We start from the raw sequence: 24,269 nt of genomic DNA, 5'->3' as shown, positions 1-24,269 counted from the left end.
CGAAGGATTTCAGCATCATTTGGGAAGGGATATCATTGTATATATTCTTCGAGCCGCTACTATGAGCGGAGCTCCATTGGGCTAGAGGATGTACACAGCCAAGCCCCACAATGAACACACCTACTGCCACTTACTGGAAACAGCACCTAATGAGGTGCGTTCACTGAAGCAGCTGTTTATAAGTAAATTCTTAATGATCCTAGAAGTTTGTGAACTTTTCTTTTCCTCCCAAAGTAAGGACAGGAATCTTCCAGAGCTTCTGGGATTTCCCCTGGAAGCAATCAAAAAGCCTACCCACAAGCTCCTGCCTCCTGGTTTGTGTCTGCCTTGGTAGGAGGATTGCCTGTTTGTGTGGAACTCTGTCCTGCTGGGCCAGACAACAGCATGGTTTGCTGTGGGTTAAACTACAGCCAAGATTTCAGACTGTCTTCTGGGAGTGCCCTGAGCTGAAGCAATCGGATGCAGATGTGCTAAGTTAGGCTCAAAGCCTTAATGGGCTGAACTGCACTTTCATGAGGGAGTGATTTGCTGACCGGAAGCCAAGGGAGAGAGGGAGTGCTGGCAACCTCAGAACTGGCATGTTTACACTGTTTTGGGCTGATGCTCTTTGTTTGGTGTTTACACTGGTAAGTTATATGAAGGCATTGTGGCAAGAGACTTTACTGGTTTCTGTCCTTTTGCTTTAATAAGACCCCTATAATTAAACTCAAAATTCTAGTGAGGTTTTTTTTGGTGGGGGAGCAGGTGTGTTTGCTTAATCTGGGCCTCCTGTGAGATTTTCTGCAGCTCCTCATTTCCTGGCTCTGGTACACTTATGCCAATACCATTTTTGAAAGGCAAACCACCCAAAAGGAATATTGCATCCTGGCCTACGTTGACATATGTGAACTTCACTTAACAAATCTAGAAGAGTAAAATATGAGGAGATCCAGACGAGTGCTGTTTACAACTTATAAAGGAGAGAGCTATTAAATGAAAACTCTCTAGGTTTTGTTGTGAAAGTCTCAAGTCTAGGCAAAATTAATACTTGGCCTGGAACTTCCAGCCATAAAATTGCCGTGGACTCATTCAGCATCTGACCCTGTAGAGGGCAGAACTTGCAGCATCTACAGCTATGGTTCAATGTCTTCATTGGCACTGATAAAATGACATAAGAGTAGGCTTGGCAGAATTTGATTTTTATTTTTTATAATATCAACTGATCATATAAATGTTTATTTCTGAGCATGCATATCTATTTAAATTTTCACTGTTGTGCAAAATTATGAGTTTTAGGCTTTTTTTCTTCAATTTTTATCAACTTAAAATTTCATAATTGTGGGAAATTATGGGGGAGGTGTCCAACAATTATTTAATGATAGTAGACGTTGTTCAAAAAGTTAGAGCTCTATAATCATTAAAACACAACTTATCAACATCACATGTTAAAGTATACGAAGTATATTTTGTATACTTTAAATCAAACCTTAACAAGTTCTCAAGCAGAATTCTTCTTTCTTTGCCTGTCTGTAAATTTCGATTATTATTGATAGAAATATTTTTGCATTGATTTGTGTGTGTACAGTGAAATTGATGTTTACTGACATTTACCAAGAAAAAAATCTAATTCTTCCATAAGAGGCATCTAATCTATCTTGTGAACTAAATAATACATATTGACAAACATCACTCTAATATCATCCGTCTTCCCCTTTCTTTGCTTCTTTCCCTTCTCTTCTCCTCTCTTTCCAATTCTTTCACCTTTTCAAATGTGTCTGATTCTACATTTAGTTGCTTCAGTTCTTTGTAATCAGAGCTGTCCTCTCACACAATGAACTTTGGAGAGAGAGTCTACAGTGCCCAGGGGCAATAGTCACAGCGAAAGAACTTCTTGTAATGCACGTAAGGACAGCAGAGTTGTGGTTAGGATGGAAACCCAATTCTATGTTTCTCTGGTGTTATAAAAACTCAATCTTATCACAGGAATGCAGATTTCTAACTTTTAGACACCATTCTCTCTCATGTTAAAGCGTCCTCTGTTTATTTCCATACAATGTAATTATCATCTGTTTCCCAACAGTGCACATTCTCTGGAGTTTATTTCTCAGCACATATACTTGATGATTGAATTTCCAGACATTGGGCATTAAAGGGTCAAATTTCTATCCAGGGCAGATTATTTATTTTTATTGCAGTGGAAACTAGAGGCCCAAATCAGAGATTAGGGCCCTATAGTGATAGGCATGTAAGGGAAAAAGAGTCCATGCCCCAAAAGGTTCCAATATAAGTAACCAGAGATAAGAACAAGTGATGAGGATTGAATCAAAATCCCAAACTTTAGAGGAATTTGGATCCAGATCTGACCTTGGCAGCTCTGGAGAGTCTCCAATTAAAAATGCCCAGTGAACGCCTGGAAGGAGAGGCTTACAATGTCAGTGTTGACATTAACTTCAAGCTTCTTTGCTGCAATTTATGGAGGATTTTTTGTCTCTTGTTTAATACTAGATTTCCTGTTGAAGGAAAAGTATCCAAGGTAAAACTCAGCAAAAGCCAACAATGTGACTCAAACAAATTCACTTCCTTCTTAAAACATTGTTTCACTGAATGCATTCAAAGTTCTTCTGGAATTGGTTCCTTAATCAATTTCATTTGCATTCCCAGGTAATTAAACAGCATTTATTCTGCTCTCCACTGCAAGCTAGGGGTCTGTTATTGTATCTATTAAGGCAGGTATTCTTTCCTGTTTTCCAGGGAGGAATTGAGCTCAACCAAATGTTTGGCATACTGTGAAATTTAGAGCCCTATTGTATTCAAATATTGGTTATTTGTTTTCAAAGCAAGGGGCACATTTGTCCACAATGCTCAGAAAATTGCCATTAACCCTGTGCTAGTGATTCATCACTTCCTTAATCAAAACCTTGATGTTTGGCATTTACACTCAACAATTCCAAAGTGTCATGCAATCAGAAATCCCCTTCTTCTAGTGCCTAAGTCTAAATAGGTCTTCTGGAGACCATGGATAGTGATATTAGGCAACGCAGGCTGTGTTTAGTATGTCTGGGAACTGGAGGTCAAAAGAACTGTATGTTATTGCTTGTGTCAAAGAGCCTCAGTAAAGAATGAGTGTATTCATTGCAATTGATTCTGTTCTGTTCTATATAATTTCTTATCCTACCCCATCTCTGTAATGTCTGAGTGCCTTCCAGTAGTGCATTAAACGACATGACTAACATCGGTCACTCCCATATTCTCCCCAAGGGGAGAATTGTATGTGCAGTGTAGTGTTTTGTTTTGGTAAAAAAAATTTTTCCCCATGTTTCCCCTGCTAAGTGTGTGTTAGGGAGGCAGCGTCCATAACAGATGACTACTGCTGAGTGAGGACCCAATCCCAAATTGGGACCTGATCCTGCATGCCTCCATATTGACCTTAATGGGAATTTTGCGTGTGCTAGCAATGAGAAAGCATGCTCCTAAGATAAGAATAAGTAGTTATAAACAGTATGTGCAACACTGAAGTTAATACGGCTGCATTGACTTTTTAGGTTTTATTTTGATAAGGTTTAGCCTGTGACCAAATTTCTGTCTCAAGACCTACTATCCATCTCAGTTTGTCACTGGAATCAGCTGTCTTCTGTAGTGCAGGATAGATATGCAGGAGGAAACCAGAGATCAAAATTGAGGGATGCAACTTCTCCTTTACCATTTGGAGATGCTGCATTCAATATAGTGTGTGCATAGCCAGCAGAGAGTTGTAACAACTGATGCATGACATACCCATCCAACACTGATGGAAGTGCCCTACAAACATAATCATTGATAGATCAGGCAGCAACAGAAGCAGCAGCCGAATTGTTTCCTGCCGACCAGCCCCAGGTGGATTCCTCTGAAATGTATCCGTTTCACAACTTGTCATTTATCACAATTAATATGCCAATACTGCCACAAGCCAAATCTGTGTTTCCTCATCACATTATACTCTGTGATTAAGACTAGCTGTGACTGGGTTCCAGGAACAGCTTTCATAGGGTCCTTGTAAACAAACATGCCTTGTTTTCCCAGCATGTATTTCAATAGAGCTCTGGGAGATGGGTACACTTGTTTTTCCTATAACCCTCTACTCCTGTAGTGGGCAGTGGCGTCCATCATCCCCATGCTATGGCAGTCTTGCACACTTTGACAGGGATCTGTACCCCCAGAAACAAATTTGTAGGGAGGAGGTAGTATACTGGTGTATTAGTGTATTGTATTCCTTCAAATAGTTTGTGAAACCTCTAGTTGGCTTCCTTTTCTTCTACTGTAGAAGGCACCAGAATAGCCGTGTAGCTGACCCTGTTACGTTTGTATATAGTTAGTAAACAGTTATTTGGAACTCCACCATGTCTGTATATTTCCTCATTGTCTTAATGTTGCGTAAAGAGTAAAGACACGACAGAGAAGGTGGCACCTGGAAAGAGAACCAAAATGTTCCAAAATCTATTTCAGTATGAGACGTAAACAAAGTGAAATATGGCAGGAAAGCAAACTGACATTTGGGAGTATTTCTGAGTTTAAAAGCACCAGATTCAGTGTGTTATGATTTGTGGGGTATTTGTATTCCTTAGTGAAGAGAACTCTGAGATCACTCAAATGTTCACGATGCCAAAATTTTCACTAATTTTAGCAAATAATATTTGTCTAGAAACTTTTCCCAAAAGAACGGTGTTTGTTATTCACTACTTGATATTCTTTCTTCTGGTTTAAAAATAACATCATCCAGTCTGGGAGTAGAATGTGATTTAGATAGCTAACCATGCAAAAGGAATAGCAAACAGAGAAAAGCTGCCATGGAGAGTTTGTGGGTAACCTATAGGATGAATGTGTTTGGTTCAAACTACTCAAGAAATATTCATGGATAATGAAAATATTCAAAGAAAATCAAAATGGGCTGTTGAATGTTTTGCTGACTGAAATAGGGCCAAAATTGTAATTAAAAGTTTGACTTGCTGTAGCAAGAGCACACATGCAAGAAGCAGCCAGCGCAAAATACTGCTTTATAGCAAAATAACATTAGCATTCTCCCACCTGAGCCTGAAGGCAGAGAGAACTGAATAGAATCTGTGTTTGTTGAAAGAATGCCTATATATACTTACATACATTGCTAGCATGGACCTAACTACAGTGCTGATAGCTAAGTCAACATACTACTGTGCTATAAACAAGCTGCATTTCCTCTTGCACAAATGAGACATTCAGCTCAGAACATACACACATCTTGTTGTACTGGATGGCAAACACCACCCCCCACTCCAGTAGTCATACTGGCGGGGCACCATTTGGCACTAGGGAAGTGCAAGTACCCATAAGCTGAAGATGTCTGTGGTATATTGACAATGTGTGGGCTCACCTGTGTGATTATTGGGACATCTGCTTTGCTCCTCCACCAATGGCGTGAATGCTGCTTGGCTGTCCTTCTTCCTACTCGATTGGCTTGGTGAGTTGAGAGCAAATTGAAAGAACACTTTAGAGCAGCTTTTGGCCATGTCTTCTCTGTGTGATGGGGGAAGATCATATGGCCTCTTTCCTATGGCCACACTGCCTTTATTTGGTACTCTTTAATTTTCAGTTCTTGTGTCACTTTTTCTGAGAGGATCAAAAAAAGTTGGGAGGGGAAGGGATTGCTCATGGTTTTTTCTGCAAGCCCTAATAATAACTAATAGGTTAACCCCTTAGGTTTTCCTGAAAGCTTGCTGCTGCTACCAAGGGTTTGAATGATATGGTTTGGTCTCCCCTTCCTCCTATGTTACGTTATTTTTGTAGCACCATCCCCTGCATGGAGATTTTACTCATGGGGAGAATATGGTGGGAGGATCCTGGGTAAAATTGACTTTCAATGGGACCTAGGCACCTAAAGGACTTTTGAAAATGGACTTCATGCCTAAGTAACTTAGATGCTTTAGAAAACTTTACATCCTGTCTCTGTATTCCCAATCCTGCTTCATTTGCCTGGAGCTAAATTGACTTTTTTGTCTATTGGTTGGATTACCTCAGCAGTGTGCTGGCTTAGCAGCAGCTGGTTGACCAGGGGAAAGCCCAAGGCAGTTCTTGCTTCATTGGCGGCACAACCCCAGATGCAAACTGGTCCAGCAAAACTGGGGGACCACAGAGTGACTGTGGCAGAAACCATGAATAACTATATTTAAAAGAAAAATTACCAAGACAAATGTCTAACCCTAGCAAATGATTTGAAGGTTAACTTCACCATGAAAGAGGCTAGAAGCTTTTGTCATAAATCTGTGGTCCATAGGCCATATATTTTGCATGCCCAAAGTCTGGATCTGGAAGGCCTGACCAGTTAACCTCATTAAACAACATGTAGTATAACTCTATTGCCCTCGCTGTATTATATTTTGGGTAATTACATTCTGATTATCTAAACCAAAATCCCTTTTGTAGTTTCTTTCCTGCCTTTTTATTAAAATAAATCAAACAGCTTTACTTACCGCATGCTTTATACAAAGTGGAGTGGACCAAGGTCAAGGCAGTTATGCGTTCTTCCCAAATGAGTGGCCAATAAATAGTTTCCAGAGTAAATCAAATTCTTCAGCCTTTCCTCCTGTTTATATATACCTTTCTGGAGAAGAAGTCTTGAATATCTTGAGATGTTGTTGGAATAGACCGGGATATTTTTTTTTTTTTTTTTTTTTTTTTTTTTTCTAATTCTGGAAGGTACTCAGATACCATGGTAAGAATATGAACAGAAGTAGACTAGGGTCTAATCCAGGAATTAAGTGGCAGTTTTAGTATCCTGAGAAAATTGTGTGGACTGGGCAGCTAAATATCTCCCTTCAAAGATTATCCTCTGTGGAGCAGCCAGAGACAAAACTGGGCTGGTCCTGATGAACGTGCTATATGTTTCATCTTTTAGTCCTGTTAGACCCTTGAGATTTGAAAGGAATAAAGTCATTGCTCTATATGAGATGCACGTCAGTGGATTTTTAATTAGCAATACATACCAAAGTAATAGTAGCCTCCTTTAATAATTGGGGCCATTTCCCCTCCTTCATAGCAAAATTAAACACTTTCAGGAAAATGGACGATAAATAATAATTGGCAGGCTATTGAACCAGATGATCCCCAGTACATCCACCTCAATAATATCCAAAATCTTTTCCTTTGTGAAAGGGAGGCCAAGCTTTGAGATTGCTGCCTCGTCAAGTTATGTAAGGGCATTGACTAAAAAGGATTTTTTCCCCTAAATTGTTTATAGTTCTTGAAATATACAATGAGGTATAGAATTTTTCGAAGATGCAGCTAATGATTTAAGACTTATGAGTAACTACTCCCTATTCTGTTTTGGTACCCGGAATGGCTCTGGACACCTACTAAGTCCTAGTTTTGTCTGATCCGTCAGACCCTTCTTTGTATATCCTCAAGTATTACATTATATATGTATTTCTAAGATCTTCATCATTGTAATATGGTATCTGAGAGCCAAAAAAAATCTGCTACTCTGTCCTGCAAGGAGCTGAGTCCTCTGGGGACACTTCAGGAAAGCGCTTAAGAATGTGCTTAACTTTAAGTATGTGAGTCAATTTACATCAGTGGGTCTACTTCTAAGCTTACAATTAAGCACAGGCTTAAGTGTTTTGCTGGATTGAAGCCATAGTGCTCAGCACCTTGCAGGATCGAGGCCTTAGCATCTTTTAAATTGGATTTGTTGTTATGCTCTTATGTTTGTCAGTGGTTTCTGTTTTATATATGGCCTTGCACATGCTACTTTGCTTTTCTAAATTGATAATGTCATTCACTAGGTTTTAAATTTTCTAACCAATATCTTTATCTGTAGTTAGTTCCAGAGCAAATAACACGCTTCTTCATGGTAAAGGTAAATGCTTTCCGCTTGATGTTGTATGAAGTCTCCTCTTTGGTATCACATAACAATAATTGATTCTGGAGAATGAAAGTTCTCTGGCCGTTTCTCTGATCCAGAAGGGAGGGCGTGAGAACATCTCCATCATCCCATGCTCAGAAGTGCATTGGCAGAAAAATGTCAGTTTAAAGAAATAGCTTCAGAGACATGGAGGAGAAAACTGCCCGGAACGGAGCCAGAATTGGTGCTGAAATGGGGAGAAGGGGCTGGGGGGCAGTGATTTTTGAGGTTGGGAGGGTAGCTTTTGCATTTTAAAATGTCCCAGTTTGTTAAAGTTAATTTGGGCCAGGCAGTGAGGAAAGGCTGGTGTTAGGTATGGATAAGATTTGTATGATTTTTAAAGTCATGTTAAAGGTGAGATGGACCCTTTTACACATGAGTATAAAATAGGATTTTAGAAACTGTTGCCTTATGATCAATCAGTCAGCAGCTGGGAATCCAAGAACATCCCTAGTGAGTGAGCTCTAGCAACAAATGGCAGGTGCACACCCTCAACAGAAAGAAAAGACGTCCTCCTCACTGTAGCTTCCATTTACTACGGCCAGCCAACCAGCATCACCTCAGACTTATCTGCATGGAGCTTCCGTCAGCTAACTCTAGCTTCTATTCTTGTCCATGTCTTGTTCTCACCTGTACTTTGGGTATGACATTCAATCACACTCTCTGTATCCAATGGGATACATGTCATCAGCATAGTAAATGCATCTCAGCCTTTACTTCCCATCTGTCTGTCTGCATCCACCTGTTCTCTTACACTTGGATTGTAAGCTGCTTGGGACAGGGGCTGCCTTTCTGTTATGGGCTTGTACCACATCTGACACAAGGAGTCCTGGCATGTGACTGGGGCCCTGAGCTGCTACTGCAATATAAATAATAAATAACACCTCCAATGGCTTGCTACACACAGCAGAGGAGAAAAGATGGAGACTAGTGGAACTCCAGATGTGTGCTGACCTTTCACTGGCCAGTTTTGGAGATAGGATACAAGAATAGATGGCCCACTTACCTTATTATGTTTGTGCTCCTACAATGCCACTCTGAATGGCTGGCTTAATTTCTTAAATATGTTTTAACAACACTGTAAAAACTAATAACTTTCCCCCAAGAGGCTGACACACTTCATAAGGAGAGAACATGTTGTCCAGTTTACAACAACAGTCCTTTCCCTGGTACGGTGGCCCACACTTCTACTGGACGTGCTTGTCAGCGTGCTGTGGGAGTGATGTGTGCGTAAGAAATGAACCCACTAGAAATAAACACTGTTCCCTCCCTCATCAATATTTGATCTACTCTTTATTTATCCACCCAAACTGGGACTAATGCATGCCAAATGCTGCCTGGTTGTTTTCCTGTTGATACATTTCTCTTGGCAGGCTCTTCTGAGATATGGGCAGGAAAACATGAACAAACTTGGAAAACAATGACTTAGAGTCTGAGTCTTTGATGAAGGGAGATGGACATATGGGAAAATAGTGAGGAGCTCTGGGACGGAAATGCAGAAGGGTTATTTGTGTTATCAAACCCCATCCACCACAGGCTGAGAAATAAACTAATATGAGACTGATTTCACTCTGACTCCCCTCCAACCCCCATTCAGGGCCCTCACATGGGGGTGAAAAAGGATACACTTTACTGGGGCACGGAGACCCTCGGGAGGCCTGGCTCAGGCTGCATCCCTCATGAGTATGTGTGACAAGTTTGTACTGGGCCTGAAAAACTTATGCTTGGGCCCTGCCCCCATTAGAAAAGTCCACCACTGACTTCAGTGAAAGTTGGATTAGGCTCTGTGTGTATGCGATACATTCCTTAGACACTTGTCTGCCAGAGCATGCCGCCTACCAGCGTATAACTGACCTATGCAGAGACTCTGAGATCTGTTGCTTTTGGGGTGCAGTAGTTGGCAGTATCTCAAAGTGGGTGGGATCAGTCGCTAATTCACTGAAAATGCCTAGCAGTGAAAAGCAAGGCAGACACAGTTGCAGGTGAGAAACATTGATCCTCAAAGTCCTGTATAAGGCAAAACCATGCACTCTCTTGGCATAAACAATCTAATCTGTATGATTTGCTCTCTCCTTGAGCGTTGTGGCTTTGATCTCATGCTGAGACCAGCGCATGTTTTAGAAGGATCCGAGTTTGATTACTTCATTGAGTTTCAGAGACAGCATGGTCTAGGGGGTAGGGCACTGAACCAGGAGTCAGGAAACCTGGATTTTAATGCCAGCTCTGCCAATAACCAGCTGTGTGATCTCAGGCAAATCACTTAGCCCCTCTGTACCTCTGTTGTTCTTCTCTCCCTTTGCCGTGTCTAGTCTAGGTTGTAAACTCTTCAGTGCAGGGAGAGTCTCCCACTGTATTACACAATACCAGTCCAATGGCTTTTCAATCTCAGCTGGGGTGCCTAGGTCCTACTCTAATATAATTAACAATATTAATTAAAAGTGTATCATGTTAATAGTTCGATTTCACTTCAGCTTTGTGTCCAGGTCCATGCCTGGAGGGTCCTTTTAGGTCCACAAGTTAATCTTTCTATTAAGAGGTGGTCCACACTGTGGGAAAGTTTGAGGTTTCATTACCTAACGTTAAAGTGGACAAAGCTAAGACTGAGACTTACTTCAAAGGGTATTCGAGGGTTGGGTTGGGTTTGAGTTGGAACTAGTCCAAACCTGTGTTCAGATTGTATGGATGGAAGTACTACAGCATCGCTCTACCCACTGCTATTTATATTTATTAAACACATTCATTTCCCCCTTCTTATATTTTTTTCTGTTGCAAAGGATTTAACTACCAAGTTGCCAAAGAAACTTAATTCAAGAAAATCTTTCAAGACTGGCATGTTTTCGTTCAAAGAGAAATCTGCAAACCCTCAACACGTAGGCTATTTCTCTTTTGAATAGCTGCTGTATTTCATGGCAGATTATCGCCAGTGTCAAAAAGACTTCCTGCATTGGAGAAAACAGCTGCCCTAATAGCTGCCAGCAGTGCAGGATGTCTCCTTTTAATCTCGTACACTTTTTCCAGTTCACTTTCTTTTTTTACCTTTTAAGCAAACATTTTGAATTTTCCTAAAATCTTTGATATCAGGAAGTACGAGCAGAAACGCAGTCTTACGCATCTAATCGTGCACCTGGCCTTATCTTTGGCTGCAAAGCTGATGTTTACCTTTGAAAAGGAAATGTTTCTTTTGAACAATTATAGTCTCAAAGCCTTTGTTTTAATTAGGTCTTCCTAATTCGTAGTACTTTGCTTGTACCGTACTGTACGATGCTTAAGAACGATTCGGAGCGGCAATGTCAAAAACAACAGGGAAAGTTATGGGGATGTTTTAAAGAAAGCTCATTTTAAAACAAAACTGAGCTGATCTAGTGTTAAGTGTTTAGGGCTCTTTCGTGCCACAAGAACACAGCTAATTGTAATGTGTTCCAGGATTTAAACCAACATCTAATTAAGGGTATGTCTACTCTGCACAGTTAACTTGGGCTCTTACCGTAGTTTTAGGCTTAATCCTGCTCCCATCCACATGCAAAAACCTCTGACCCTAGGTTGGAGCTGCTTTAAGCTTAGGCTAGCTGATCCAGGTGGTCTGAGTTAACTCAGAGCTTGAGTTCTAACTTTTTGGTTGGAACTGGCTGACTTTGCAGTGAGAATACAGGCCAAATGCCTTCTCACTGTTCCCCACAAGAGACAGACAAGTACTCCCGCACTTGGTTGGGAAAGAATTTTAGAGTTCAGCACAAAGAACTCTGGGATATGCCTCCAGACACATGCAGGTGAGTCTAGAAACAGTAAGGACACATTAATGTGGGTATGGCTTTGTTCACACCCAGGCTAGGCTAACCCAGGTGCCCAGACCTGGATGCTAATGACCTGGGTTAACTGTGCACTGTAGACACAGTCTTAGGGTATGTCTACACTGCAGCAGGGAGGTGTGATTCACAGCGCAGACTCATGCTAGCTCAGATTGAGTTTGCATGCTAAAAATAGCAGTGAGGCCGTTGCGGCACTGGCAGTGGCTTGGGATACCCATCCCAATCTGAGCTTACCCAGTCCTGTGGGGCTGAGCTCAGGTGGCTGGCTCAAGCCACTGCTCATGTCACAATGTCCATGCTGCTGTGTTGAACACCCTAGCTTGAGTAGAGCTAGTGTGCACGCATCTACCCACATGGGGAATCACACCTCCCAGCTGCACTGTAGACATGCTCTGGGACCAGGCTGTGACCGATGCGAGGGGCAGATTATCCCACATCTGCCTGCTGAGAGGTTTTGATACCTTCCTCTGAAGCATCTGGTATCAGCCACTGTCAGAGACAGGACATTAGATCAGATGGATCTTGGATCTGATCCAATTTGGCAATTCCTAACGGCAACGCGTTGCTGTGCCACACTGGGGTCCATCCCTTACCTCCAACCTAGAACAGGTAGTAACATGCTGCAGGCCTCTACCAGTATTACCAACTACTTCAGTGCAAAGCTTATGGAGAGCAAACGTGGCTCTTGAAGCCCCAGCTCCCGTGTCCATGCGATTATATGAAAATCCCAGAGCTCTTTAAAAATAATTGTTTCTAAACCTCTTGATTGCAGAGACGCTAGAAACCATGAGAGCTGAAGGCACCAAGAACAATATGATAAATGAAGCCCCCAAACTAACTTTTTTTTTCATTTTTAAGCCAGTCTCATGACGTGGTGCGCTGTGACTCCTGCTGTTTGGGATTTTGGGAACTTTGGGATTTGAAATACTCCTTTACCAGCAATACTCCACTCCAGCTCAGACTCTCCCCATTCTCCAACTGCCCTGGGATGGGGAATAGTAGCCCACAGGCCGGTTTACTTTTGCTCATGATACGCCGGCTGAGCGATGCGCGGTAAGTGCTTGTCTAGATAAATAGGTAGTGCATGGGAAGCTGGGGGTGTAAACCCACAATGCACTATGCTGTCTGTGGGGAGCCTACTAGCATGCACTGAAGGTAGTTCCCTAGTGCGCCTTGATCTACTCTGCTTTGAAACAGGAGTAGGTCAGCGTGCATTAGGGAACTTCAAGTGCAGGGTAGCTGGTCCACACGGGCAGTTGGTGAGTGACATGCTAGTGTGCCATCGATTTATGCCCCACCTTGCTGTTCACTAACTGTTCCTCTAGAAAAGGCCTAAGAAGTTCATTACACTAAGACAAACCACAGGTTTGGAATGTCTTTAATCCATTTTTTTTCTTTGACACCTTGGTTGACTTCAATGAAGTTACTCCAGACTGACGCCAGCATAGCAGATCAGAACATTCTCATGTGCCTTTCACGTATTTTGCATGTCCTCTATTGTGACTAGATTTGCTCACTTGCCTATTGGGGCTTCACCTTACTCAAGTATTTTTTTTTTTTTTTTTTTTTTAAAAACCAGTAACAGCATCTAACTTGCTATAGCACTTGGGAGACCTGGATTAAATTCCCGGATGTGCCACTGGCCTGCAGGATGACCTTGGGCTAGCCTTTTCCCCTTTTTGTGCCTCAGTTTCCCTACCTGTAAAAATGGGAATAATAATAATATCCCCCTTTTTTGTAAAGAGCTTAGAAATCTGCTGCTGCTGAAAAGTGCTATATAAAGTCTACTGTATTATTATTCTGTTCCCTACAAAATGAAGGATTCAAGTGGCTGAGATTACTATTCACTGACTATTGCTGTGATGCTGGGAGTTCCTTTACAGAGAGCTCTATAGCTCGAAAGTTTGTGTCTCGTACCAACAGAAGTTGGTCCAATCAAATATATTACCTCACCCACCATGTCTCTTTACAAAGCAAAATGTTTTTGATATTATATTTTATATAATATAATATGGTTTATTGGTGGGTGGGGAAATAGATTTCTTTTCTTCCTGGTGTAGGGTCCACTGCGGTACCAGAGTCCTTTCCAAGACACTTGAGATGACTGAATACAATCTTTTTTGTTCATTCTGTACTTTATTCTAGAACTCCCATGACTGCCTCAGTTGGTTTTGATGTTAATATCATTATATAAATCCTTGGAAACAGACATATCTATATTATTTTCTTTGAAGAATACAGATATAAAAATCAGATTTTTTTTTTTTTTTTTTCCAGTTTCTACCCATGTTGGAAAAAGACATGCAGGAAAGTTGGATTTAGCAGAATCAGCTATTGTGTTGTTTAAGATGTGAGGCCCTAGCAGAAGTGGATAAAACACCACAAATTCCAGTGGTGTTATGTTAGGGCTGAAATTGTACGGCTATATTCTGTAACCCCTGCCCCATCATCCCTGACCCCTCCTTAGGCTTTTTTTATACTATATGGCCACGACTCAGAATGTGTTTAAGCGTTTTCCTGAATCAGGGCTTTTAAGAGAACAGTGAACAGTAGATTTGGGATTTAAATAATTTCATTTTCATTTTAGTTCTATAATTTTTGACTCCATCAGAGCAAATATCACCTGCCTAGAGATGGATAATATCTTTTCTGGATAAAAATGGTAATTATAGGGATCTGTTATATGAAAATTATCCTTCAGGAAGCATCTGAAATAATAATAATTAAATTGCCTCAGATTCTTTTCGTCTGAAGCTGCGGAATAGTCTGCCTTGTACTATCAAGGTGGCAGGACTGGCGATGATGCTGATCAAAGCTAATGATGGCTCAAAACTTGTATAAATATTAAAAGACCCAGTGCTTATATTTAAAATTCCAGCACTGGAATGAATAGAGCTGCCTTAGTGGGATAACATACTCAAGCACTGGTTACATAGTAGGGAGACATGATGTTCTACATCTGTTCAGATCAGAACAAAAATAGCACAATAAAAAAACCCTAAAAACCTTTAAAAGAAATCACATTTTAACCTGCTTTTACATTTGAAATGGGGGGGAGAGTGAGAAACATTATATAGCTATTCAAATGAATATTAGATTATTTGGCTATCAGAACATTTCAGCCTTAATTTAACGGAGTTTTCAAGCCATTTGAATACGACTTAATGCCCTTAAAGTAATAGTCTGAAAAATTAAGATAATGGGTATTTTGGAAGGGGAGGGGAGGTGTTAATCTATCTTGAACCTTTGGAAAAAACACCTAGTACCCAGATACGTGGATTTTTTTACTATTAAAAATTACTCTATCTCATATTGCAATGATGATGAAGGATTTAAAGCTAAATAACAAATCAAAATATCAATGATATTCAGTTGTATTGTTTTTTTTGTGTGTGATACTTTGATGAGCACTATAAATAATCATTTGCCAGTGCAATTTTTTATGCTCTGCATTATTATCATGGTGCTTTTGATTAAAGCCCCAATTTAGCAACACACATGGTTGATGACAAAAGGATTAAGTACGTGCTTAAGTGCTTTGCTGAATTGGGGCCCTAAATGAGCCTTCTACACTTTCTCCACTGCTTGAACTTTATCCGCATACTGTATTTGTAGCAGATTAATTTTTTTTGTTAGCATTTTGGCTTTATGAAATGTCAAAATCTGGCTTGTACTAATGAAATGTCCAAATTTCAACCAAGCTCTGAACATAGCTACTAAGCCTGTAAGATGTTTACTTTCCATCTCTCTGGCTATGTATAGTAACTGCGTCTCTGCTAACCTAAGAGCTACTGACAAACTTCACCCCATTGTTAATCACGCTAATAAATGTTATTTCAGCGGAAAGGGTACTTTTACTACTGGGATTTAAAATTAATTAATTAAATGTCATTAAAACCAGCTACATCCTCTGATTACATATGACTTCATCTTGCTTGCTGCCCGCACTGTTATGAATGCCAATTCCCATCAAATCCTAAGATTTTAATTTTGAATGTTATGAATTTTCATTTTTACAGTCAAAAGCTGCACTAGTAGGTTTAGGGAGGAGGGCAGGTTGGGTCGGAGGAGGAAGGGTTAGTTTCTGCAAGTGCAAAAAAACAGCTAATGCAAAACAAAGCACAATCTTGGAAATAGCTCAACCTTCCTTGCAAATTCATTAAGACTATAAATTAAATTCATTAAGCCTCTAAGATCTTCCCAAAACTGTCTATAAAACCCATGGCTTTCAGAGCATTCCCCTCTGGAGTTGTCAAGAAATAATATCTAGCTCTTATAGAATGCTTTGTATCAGTAGATCTCAAAGCACGTTGCGCATCATCATCCACTGTTTACATACTTGGTAGTTATGCAATTATCGCAAACTTTGGGTTGGGGAATCTTCTGTCTGCAATAGGGAATTTTTTTGGGCCTTTCCTAATTTAGTTTCTGGCATCCATACCTCATTAGCCACAATGTTTCACTTTGTATAATTGTTTCTGCAAAAGCCTACTAAAGCCAAATGATGATTTATGATTGGTATTATGATAGGGCCTGCAACTGCAATAGACCGTGGGTGTAGAACTGTGCTAGGCATCGTACAAAACACTAATAATCTAGGTTTATGACAAAATGCAATAGGCTGATGGAATGGACAAATGGGGAGAATGAGAGAACACGAAAAGGGGTATTTATGAGGATAGTAGAGCACTAAGCCAACTTTACTTTAGTATAAATGACTGCACAAGGTAAGAGTGAGAATCAGGACCTGGTTTGGCATCTGTGATGAGTGCTAGGCAGCTGGTTGTAGCGATGGCATTAGATCTAATAGCAGCTTTGATGGCTAGCAGCCAATATATTAGTGACTCCACTGATCCTGTCCAGGCCTTTCTGGGGAAGTTTCCATCAGCGGCATTGCGTAATTTCACATCAGCCTGGAAGCCCTCTTGTATGGACTCCTCTGCATTAGTTTCATCGCCATTGCTATTGAATGTGTTTGTGAAGGAGCATGGTTAAGGCATGTTGGTATTTTCTCTCTAGGTCTGTAGGCACTGGCTTGATATCAACACATGGCTTGGCTGACAGAGTGGAGTGGATGCCAGACAACTGGATGAAGCGCTCCCTATAAGAAGGTTTTACTGGTAGGGTAGACTAAACAACTGGATGATCTGGCCTGCAAGGTGATGGCCCTGTCTATTGATTCAGTTTGCCCCAAAGACGTGAATAGAGTTTAGAATAATGTCCTTTTTACCAGAAAATGAGCATGGAAGCCCACTTTGCATAAATGGCCAAGAATGGCATTTAATAAAATATTCTGAAGCTGGGACCTGTCCTGGAGAAGGCGAGTCCTGATACAGCGATCTGTGCTATCTAGGCAGGATTGCTGTAATGTCTGGTATACGAAGCAGCCCTTGTGAATTACAGCTACTGCAATACAACTAGCTGCAGGCCTGTAGTCCTATAATTCTGATTCAAATTCTTGCAATTAGTATTTAACCTGGAAAATAACAGAGGACCTAACTACTTGTAAGAAATAACAATTGCCCTTTGTCCAGTTCAGATTGTCAGGGTTTCTATATATAGAGAGAGAGAGCTAGGTATTTTTGTGGCCTCACTGTGGTATCTGAGTAAGGGAAATAATGTCACCTCCATTTTACTGTGTGGAAAAGAGGTACAATGATTAAATGACTTCCGCAAGGTCAGCCAGCCAGTCCGTGGTAGAACCAGCAACAGATCCGGGTTCTAGCTCCCAACCCAGTGCTTCAGATCATTTTGCCACTGTTAACAGTTCCATGGTAAGGCCTTGAAAACCAGGGTCTTACTTACCCGGGGTCCATTGCTGTTGAATTCTTACACTTTCCCTGTGCTGAAGCATAAACATGCCATCCTTCAATGCCAGATCGAGAGCTGTTTCCTTTATTTTAGCATGGCTTTTGAAATCGTTTGTCAGAGACTGTTCCCCCTTTGCCACTTAGTTAAACATAGTGCCTGGTTACTGCGAATTGTTGTGGTATTCTTCCCTTTGTGTAACCCAACTGCCTTTAGACAGTACAATATCCTACAGTGTGGTTTCACTTGCTGAACCCCACTAAATTCAAGGAGTGTGCATAAGCAACTCTTGCCATATACTAGCTCTGTAGCAAAAAGTGTTTTCTTTATCCACTAACGTTCCCCCCTTACTTTAGATACCTAGAACAAAAGCATCCTTCTTCTATCCTTGACACAAACCATGAACTACTTCTAGTTCCCTTTGATATGTGTGTTAGGCAAAATCCCCTTTGCTAAGAAATTCATATTAATTTTGCCTCTAAGGGATTGTTTAAATGAACACTTACTGCATCGCAAGCTGGGGGTGTGTGAATCTATCCTGTACTAGCCGCCCACACAGTAAGTGTCTGGGCAGGCCCTGCTGATGCAGATTAAAAGTTCCCTAGAGCACACTGATATACTGTGGTTTCGAACAACAGTACTTCAAAGGGCACTTGGGAACTTTTAGAGTACATCAGCAGTGTCCACAGGGACACTTAGTGCGCAGCACACCCAGTAAGTGTTTGTTTAGACAAGCCCTCAGAAAATGGGGTACTATATATCCATGCCAGGCTGAGGCATAGTGTGGTAGGGAGGTGTCCCCAGCCAGTAATGAAGTTTCAGATGGATCACACACATAGGTAACAAAAGAAAGATATTCTAATTTTTAAGAGTGGTGGTTCCTCACTTTGTTGGGAAATCTGTTCACTTAGCAGGAGGTGGCAACAAAAAATCCCTTTAGTTGGCTGAAGAGGCAAGCCAAAAATCTTTAACATACTGGTATCTTTATCCACACTCATACACAACTTCTGAAAGCGAGGGATCAACCGGGGTCAGAGCGCACATTCCTAGAGTTCAATTTACATTCGCACATCATTTCTATTTATGAATTAAGGTTCCAATCACTGATTCCTTTTACTTGCCTATGACGTGGCCTCATTTACAGTCTGGACAGACCAGCATCTCCGAGGCTCCACAAAAGGGATGACTGCAAAATTCTTTCCCCTTTGTGTCCTGTTCCCTTTTACTGGGGAAGTCAGCAGGAAGAATTCTCTGCCATTGTATCTCTAGGAAAGCGGCAACCATATTCTACTTCTCTAGCCTTGTAGTAATGACTGCACCATTGTTCTCAGGACTAAGAATGACCACTTCAACTTACAGTGTGCCCTATCATACAAAGACATTGCGAGGGATGATGTGCTGGAAAACCCCAGCAGCCCATTTTTACTGGTAGCCAGCATATCCTTCCTTCAATACTCTCAGACTTTCTTTAAAAAAAATATTTATTTAAAAGCATTTGGAACATGAGGAAAGCCACAAAAGAACACACATGAAAGATAAAAAATGTAAATGTACCTTGAGACAGAGAAATCATTGATTGATTAAAAGTCAGAAGCTACCATTACACCTGGACCTTACATAACAGAACTAGGTCTCTTTCTGATGCTATACAATACATTCCAGGCTTCTGAGGTTATGTTCCTGAGGTTCTTGTTTATCTCTCAGCAGGTATTCTCTACCTGAAACTAACCCAACTCTTCTCCCTTTGATGCATAGGGTATTTTATGCAAGTAACACCAAGCAATGTTGAAAGCTAAGCACATAAATCCCTTACAGGTTAATGGGAAAAAAGATGATGGACCATCATTTCAAAACTCTGATCCTAAATTGCACATGCATGATAGGGGACTGATGCAAAGACTATTGCAGTCAACAGGAATCTTTCCAGTGACTTCAAGTGGCCTTTGGATCATTCTCTTAGGGTGTATTAAGGGCAGACATGGTTTCTGAAAGAGTATTTTACAGCAGATTCTAACTATTAGAACTATGGCTTGACAATTACCTTTTAATTATCCAGAACATGGTCATGATCACTTGATCATTAGATCGAAATTTCCCTCTAGTTTTCATATGGCATTAAATTAATAAAAACTGTGTTTATTTATATGCTTTTTTTTCAAATAGTCTTCGAATCAATGAGGCCTGTTTTCTGTGTTTTCCTGTTCAAATAATCTATCTTTGAACTCCAATTCATTTTTATTGTTGTTACAACCCATACAATCTTCAGTAAGCCTTGTCCAAAGACATTGCTATTAACCTCAGTGAATCAAGAGGTCTTTTGACTCTGGTTGACAGTAGATTAAGAAAAACCTCAAGACAGCCATGTACTAACAGAAAATGCCAACTTCCTAACACTTGAATTCTTAAACACCTACGAATTCTAAATTTTCTATACCGCTGAAATTTCAGAAATGTTGAAGGGTACTTGCAGACTAAGGAAAACTAAGTCTGACATGTAAATGTCCTATTGCAAGGGGGGAGCAGCAAATCCAAGATGGCCCACTATTGGCCTCCTAGACCCTTTTTGGGAGATCACTTTTCCTCAGTTGGTTACCCTAACAATATCTGCTGCCTTTTAAAGCCCTTGCTTGGAAAAGAGTAAACAATATTCACAGTCCTGTGAGACAGAGACCAAGAAAAATAGAGGCTATGGTATTCATTTCACTTAGATTCAGATTATATTGTACAATCTACCTAGGAGGGAACATTTTTACTCACAATACCAACTGAGTGGCAGAATGTAATAAATTATTTATTTAACCCTCCCCCCCTCAATTTTGACACAGAGAAATACAAAAAAATTTAAAAAAATATTAAAATCTTAACTTTTATCAATATTCAACAAACTTTGCATTTACACTGCGATTATTTTATATCAAATGTATCAGGCTGTTTATATTTAGTCATCCTTTTTATCTGAAGTACTTGAGGTATCTTCTTCATTGCCTTCAGGACAAATTTTATTTTTTGCAATTGGAGTCTTTTCTGAGACTGATGTCTTACTGTGGGAATATGTGGCTTCAGGTGTCTGATAATCGTCATCTTCGTCTGATGTATGTCCCTGGCACCTCTGTAGCTCTAGGTATGTAGTAAATAACTTGGCATATTCTGGATGTTTGAGTGCAAAGTCCTTAAACTCATCTGAAATTAAAGACAGTGAAAAATACTGTGCTGAGCAACAACTATGCAAAATTTACAACTGCACAATAACAGAATTACAGCAAAGAAAATTACAGTGACCGCCACACTGAGATCAGTATTCTGTCCCTGACCGTGACCAGGACAAGATCCTTCAAAGGAAAGGGCAAAAGAGACTCCACTGGGAGTAGTTCTGGAATTACCATTTATATTGTAGCTATTTTATATTTAGTCTTATTAAAACTTCCAGAAATGCCAACTGAATGGTGACCTGAAAAGTTAATTATACACCTGTCAAAACTCTTGCAATAGGTGAGGATACTGTGGACTATTTCATTACAAATAATGGTTCAGAGCTGCTGTGAAGCGTAAGAGGTAACTGTCCGTCTCAATGGTGGAATTCATTAGGATAAGAGACAGGGATTGCACAGCATAAATCCAAGACTTTTTGAAATTGCCTGATACAGGGGCTTAGAATGACCACAAGTCACACTGCCTTAAAAGGGAAATGCAAAGTTTACTGCTTCAGCATAGCTTTCCCTCAGCCAAATAAAACCAGAAATGAAGGAAGAAGAAAAGGGGAGAGGAGTAGATGGAAAGAGAGAAAATACAAAAATTGTTGTGATTGTGTCAAGAGAGGTATGGAAAAAGTTAGTCCATTGGCTACTTGTAGGAATCTTTTGCAAGGAGCTCATGGTGATGGAGATAGCATAAAAACCAATAGAAATGATGTTGCAAGATCTCTTAAGCTACACTTGGAGTCGAGTGTGTGTTGTGTGATTCCCAGCGTAAGGAGAAATACTTGCACTTGTTCCCACTGAGCTCATGCACTAAAAATAGAATGTAGCTGTGGCAGCAAGAGTGACGGGACTGGCTAGCAACCCTGAGCACGTGCCTACGGTCCCTGGCAAGCTAGCACAAGTATGTCTCCTCAAATGGGAATCATGTCTCCCAGCTCCAAATCTAGATATGTTCTTAATGAGAAATATATTAATACATCATTTCGGTCAGTATTCCCCAACTACATATTTTCCCAACAGTAACCATATCTGAGTAGTCTAGGCAACTGTCAGAGTTTTTTGTGGGGTAAAGAGTTCTGAATCTCTAATAACTGGAGATTGATATCTTAGAGTAGTAGTATCAAAGCTCTCTTAGTATAAGCTTATTAGTTCTATGGAATATACTTACTGTAGGTGACTTTCCCAGATTTATCTGTGTCTATTTCCTTAAAGAGTTTAGAAACATCAAGGTCAGGCACACCAAGAGATGATCGGAGAATACAAGCAAACTGTTCTTCTGTTATGCTACCATCATCATCAATGTCAAAGAGCTGAAGTAGAAAAATTACAAAATTGTAATGTGGACACTCATAGTATCAGTTTGCCTATGTGGCAGCACAGAAATTTCAATTCAAATTAACCTTTGAAAGCATACAATAATGTTCTCTGCCATTCAGAATGTCTCCGCAGTTGTCACTGTGATTTGAAGACCCGGAGTCCCAACATCTAATTCTATTACAAATTTTAAAAAAAGAAATATTTTTTCCAGAGAACGAGATGGCACATTTTTCATGGAACTTTTAAAAAGAAATACATTATTGTCATCAAAGGATGCATGATGGACAAATGCAATAATTAGATGTAAATATGCAGTACAGGAGAATATGCACAGAAACTAGATTTGAAAAAATACCACTAAATTAGCTTTTCCAAAAACACAGTCCATACTTTGTTAAAAAATAGCTACATTTAAAATGGACGTGATGGCCTGTGAAAAGCAACCCAGTGTATAAATACTTAAAAAAAAAAAAAAAAAAAAAATAGCCATTAGGCTTTTGTCTTTTTTCTCCTAGTTAAACTTTTCTGGCATTGACTTAACTTGCCACTATTTCTGTTAGTGCAATATGAATTTTCATCCTAACATGCGTGATTTTTCACCCATTCTGCATTTCTGTAAGTAACTAGGAATCTCAGCGACTCTGGTTATGCTTCTGGTAATGCAAATGGATCATCCCACCCTTTCTAGGATAATGGCAGTGAGCAGCTGCACTAATCACTCCCTAGTTTCAGAAATAAAGGGAAGAATGGCTCCAGTCCTGTAAAGTGTTCACCACAAGTGAACCCCTGCAGCTGAGCAGAACCCATTGCAAGTGAAACCATTGATAGCAATTAATGGAAGAAGCATCAGAGCTCCATTTCAGAGTAGCTTCCCACTGAGGATAGTCATCATGTCCAAATTATATGCTTCAAAGTCAATGCAACAGTTAATGGCAGTGGCTATGGTTTGGAGGCCAATCTTGCTGAGGATCCTCAGAGATAAAACATCTATGAGAAAGCACAACTACCTTTTGGAGCCGTGGTTGAATAGCCTCTATTGCCGGAATACTTATCTATATAGAGCTAATAGGACACAATACTTTCACATAAAAATACAGACATCTTTCTGAATAAGCACTGGTGTCATGAAAATTCTAGTCAGGGTCATTTTTCCTCATGTCTCGATACACTGCATGAGTAATACAGACAAGCAGTGCAGTGGAGAGAGTGGAGGGATTAAAAGTCTAAGTACCCATGATCTAAAACAATCTGGTAACTAATTTTTTATTTACTAACTGTGACCATGTCTACTGATTTTTTTTTAAAGAACAGCTAGACTAAACACTTGAGCCCCACCAGACTATTCTGATCTACATATCACTCACAACACGCCCCCACAGATGTGTATAGCTGTTGCTGAATCATTTTTGGAGTTTTCTGCCACATTACACATTCCTTAGCACCTTCACTTAGGTTTTGAAGAACTTATCTATGAAGTGGACATCTGCATTTTCTTCACTCCAAATGTCAACTGATTTGAGAGCGTTACTCACATTCACATGATAGATTGAATCTATACATTTATATTATGATTTGAAAGATAACAGATTTACAGTCTGCCCCACTTTGTCAAGTTTACAGTGCTGTACTAAAATGAATTTACCTTAAATGCCATCTGAATTGTCTCTTCTGTGTTGGCAGGGTTACAAAGAACAGACAAACCAATCACGTATTCTCGGAAGTCTATGCTGCCATCTCCGTTCTGTAAGAGGGCAACAGTTAGAGTTAATAGCTTGGATCACTTCAAAGGCTCATCTTATGACAAATATAATTCAGCTATGCAATCTATATTAATGTTTAATTTACTATTTAAAAAAAATTCTGGGAAAAAAAATCAATGCATTTGTACCATTTAAAAATAATTGGAGAAACCATTTCTACAGACAAACAACTGATTTGTAAGCATCTGTTCACAAAAGGATTAAAATCTTTATCTGTGTAAGAAGAGAGTTTTGGTTATTAGTTTTTGATCACCCAAAAAGGTACCTATAAGTGGCTCTAAGAAATAGAATGCAGAGATACAATACCGCAGGCACATAATCAAGGCGTTACCATAGGCTTTCTCTGGAGCAAGTCCTATGTTCAGAATGCTGTTAAAATACCGGAGACACTTCATTAGTCAAACGCTCAGATATTGCACTTTAATCATAATGGCCTATCTTGGAACTAGGAAAACCAGATTGCATTAAGCATAAAAGAAATTGATTCAGACTT

The 24,269-nt window shown here is 40.1% G+C and overlaps 1 protein-coding gene and 1 long non-coding RNA gene across 4 annotated transcripts in view; one reads left to right on the top strand and one right to left on the bottom strand.

Moving 5' to 3' along the window:
• Positions 1-246: 246 nt before the first annotated feature.
• LOC137155241 (uncharacterized) lies at positions 247-24,000 on the top strand. The gene is made up of 3 exons (XR_010920391.1): positions 247-626; positions 16,714-16,853; positions 23,697-24,000. It is a non-coding gene; the product is annotated as an uncharacterized lncRNA (long non-coding RNA).
• Positions 19,802-24,269, bottom strand: part of LPCAT2 (lysophosphatidylcholine acyltransferase 2) — a 46,885-nt gene continuing 42,417 nt past the window's right edge. For all 3 annotated transcript variants that reach the window (XM_067551422.1, XM_067551432.1, XM_067551441.1), the window contains exons 12-14: positions 23,659-23,757; positions 21,868-22,009; positions 19,802-20,682 (exon numbers count right to left, since the gene is read on the bottom strand). In XM_067551422.1, coding sequence (XP_067407523.1) covers positions 20,441-20,682; positions 21,868-22,009; positions 23,659-23,757 — 483 coding nt within the window. In that variant the 3' untranslated portion in view covers positions 19,802-20,440. The remainder of the gene's footprint in view (positions 20,683-21,867; positions 22,010-23,658; positions 23,758-24,269) is intronic.

This window comes from Emydura macquarii, unplaced genomic scaffold (assembly GCF_026122565.2).
Source record: "Emydura macquarii macquarii isolate MOO-44397 ecotype Brisbane River unplaced genomic scaffold, CSIRO-AGI_Emac_v2 contig_295, whole genome shotgun sequence".
In the NCBI taxonomy this organism is placed as follows: domain Eukaryota; kingdom Metazoa; phylum Chordata; order Testudines; family Chelidae; genus Emydura; species Emydura macquarii.
Note: the sequence above shows the minus strand (reverse complement) of the source record. Positions and strands in the feature narration are given on the sequence as shown.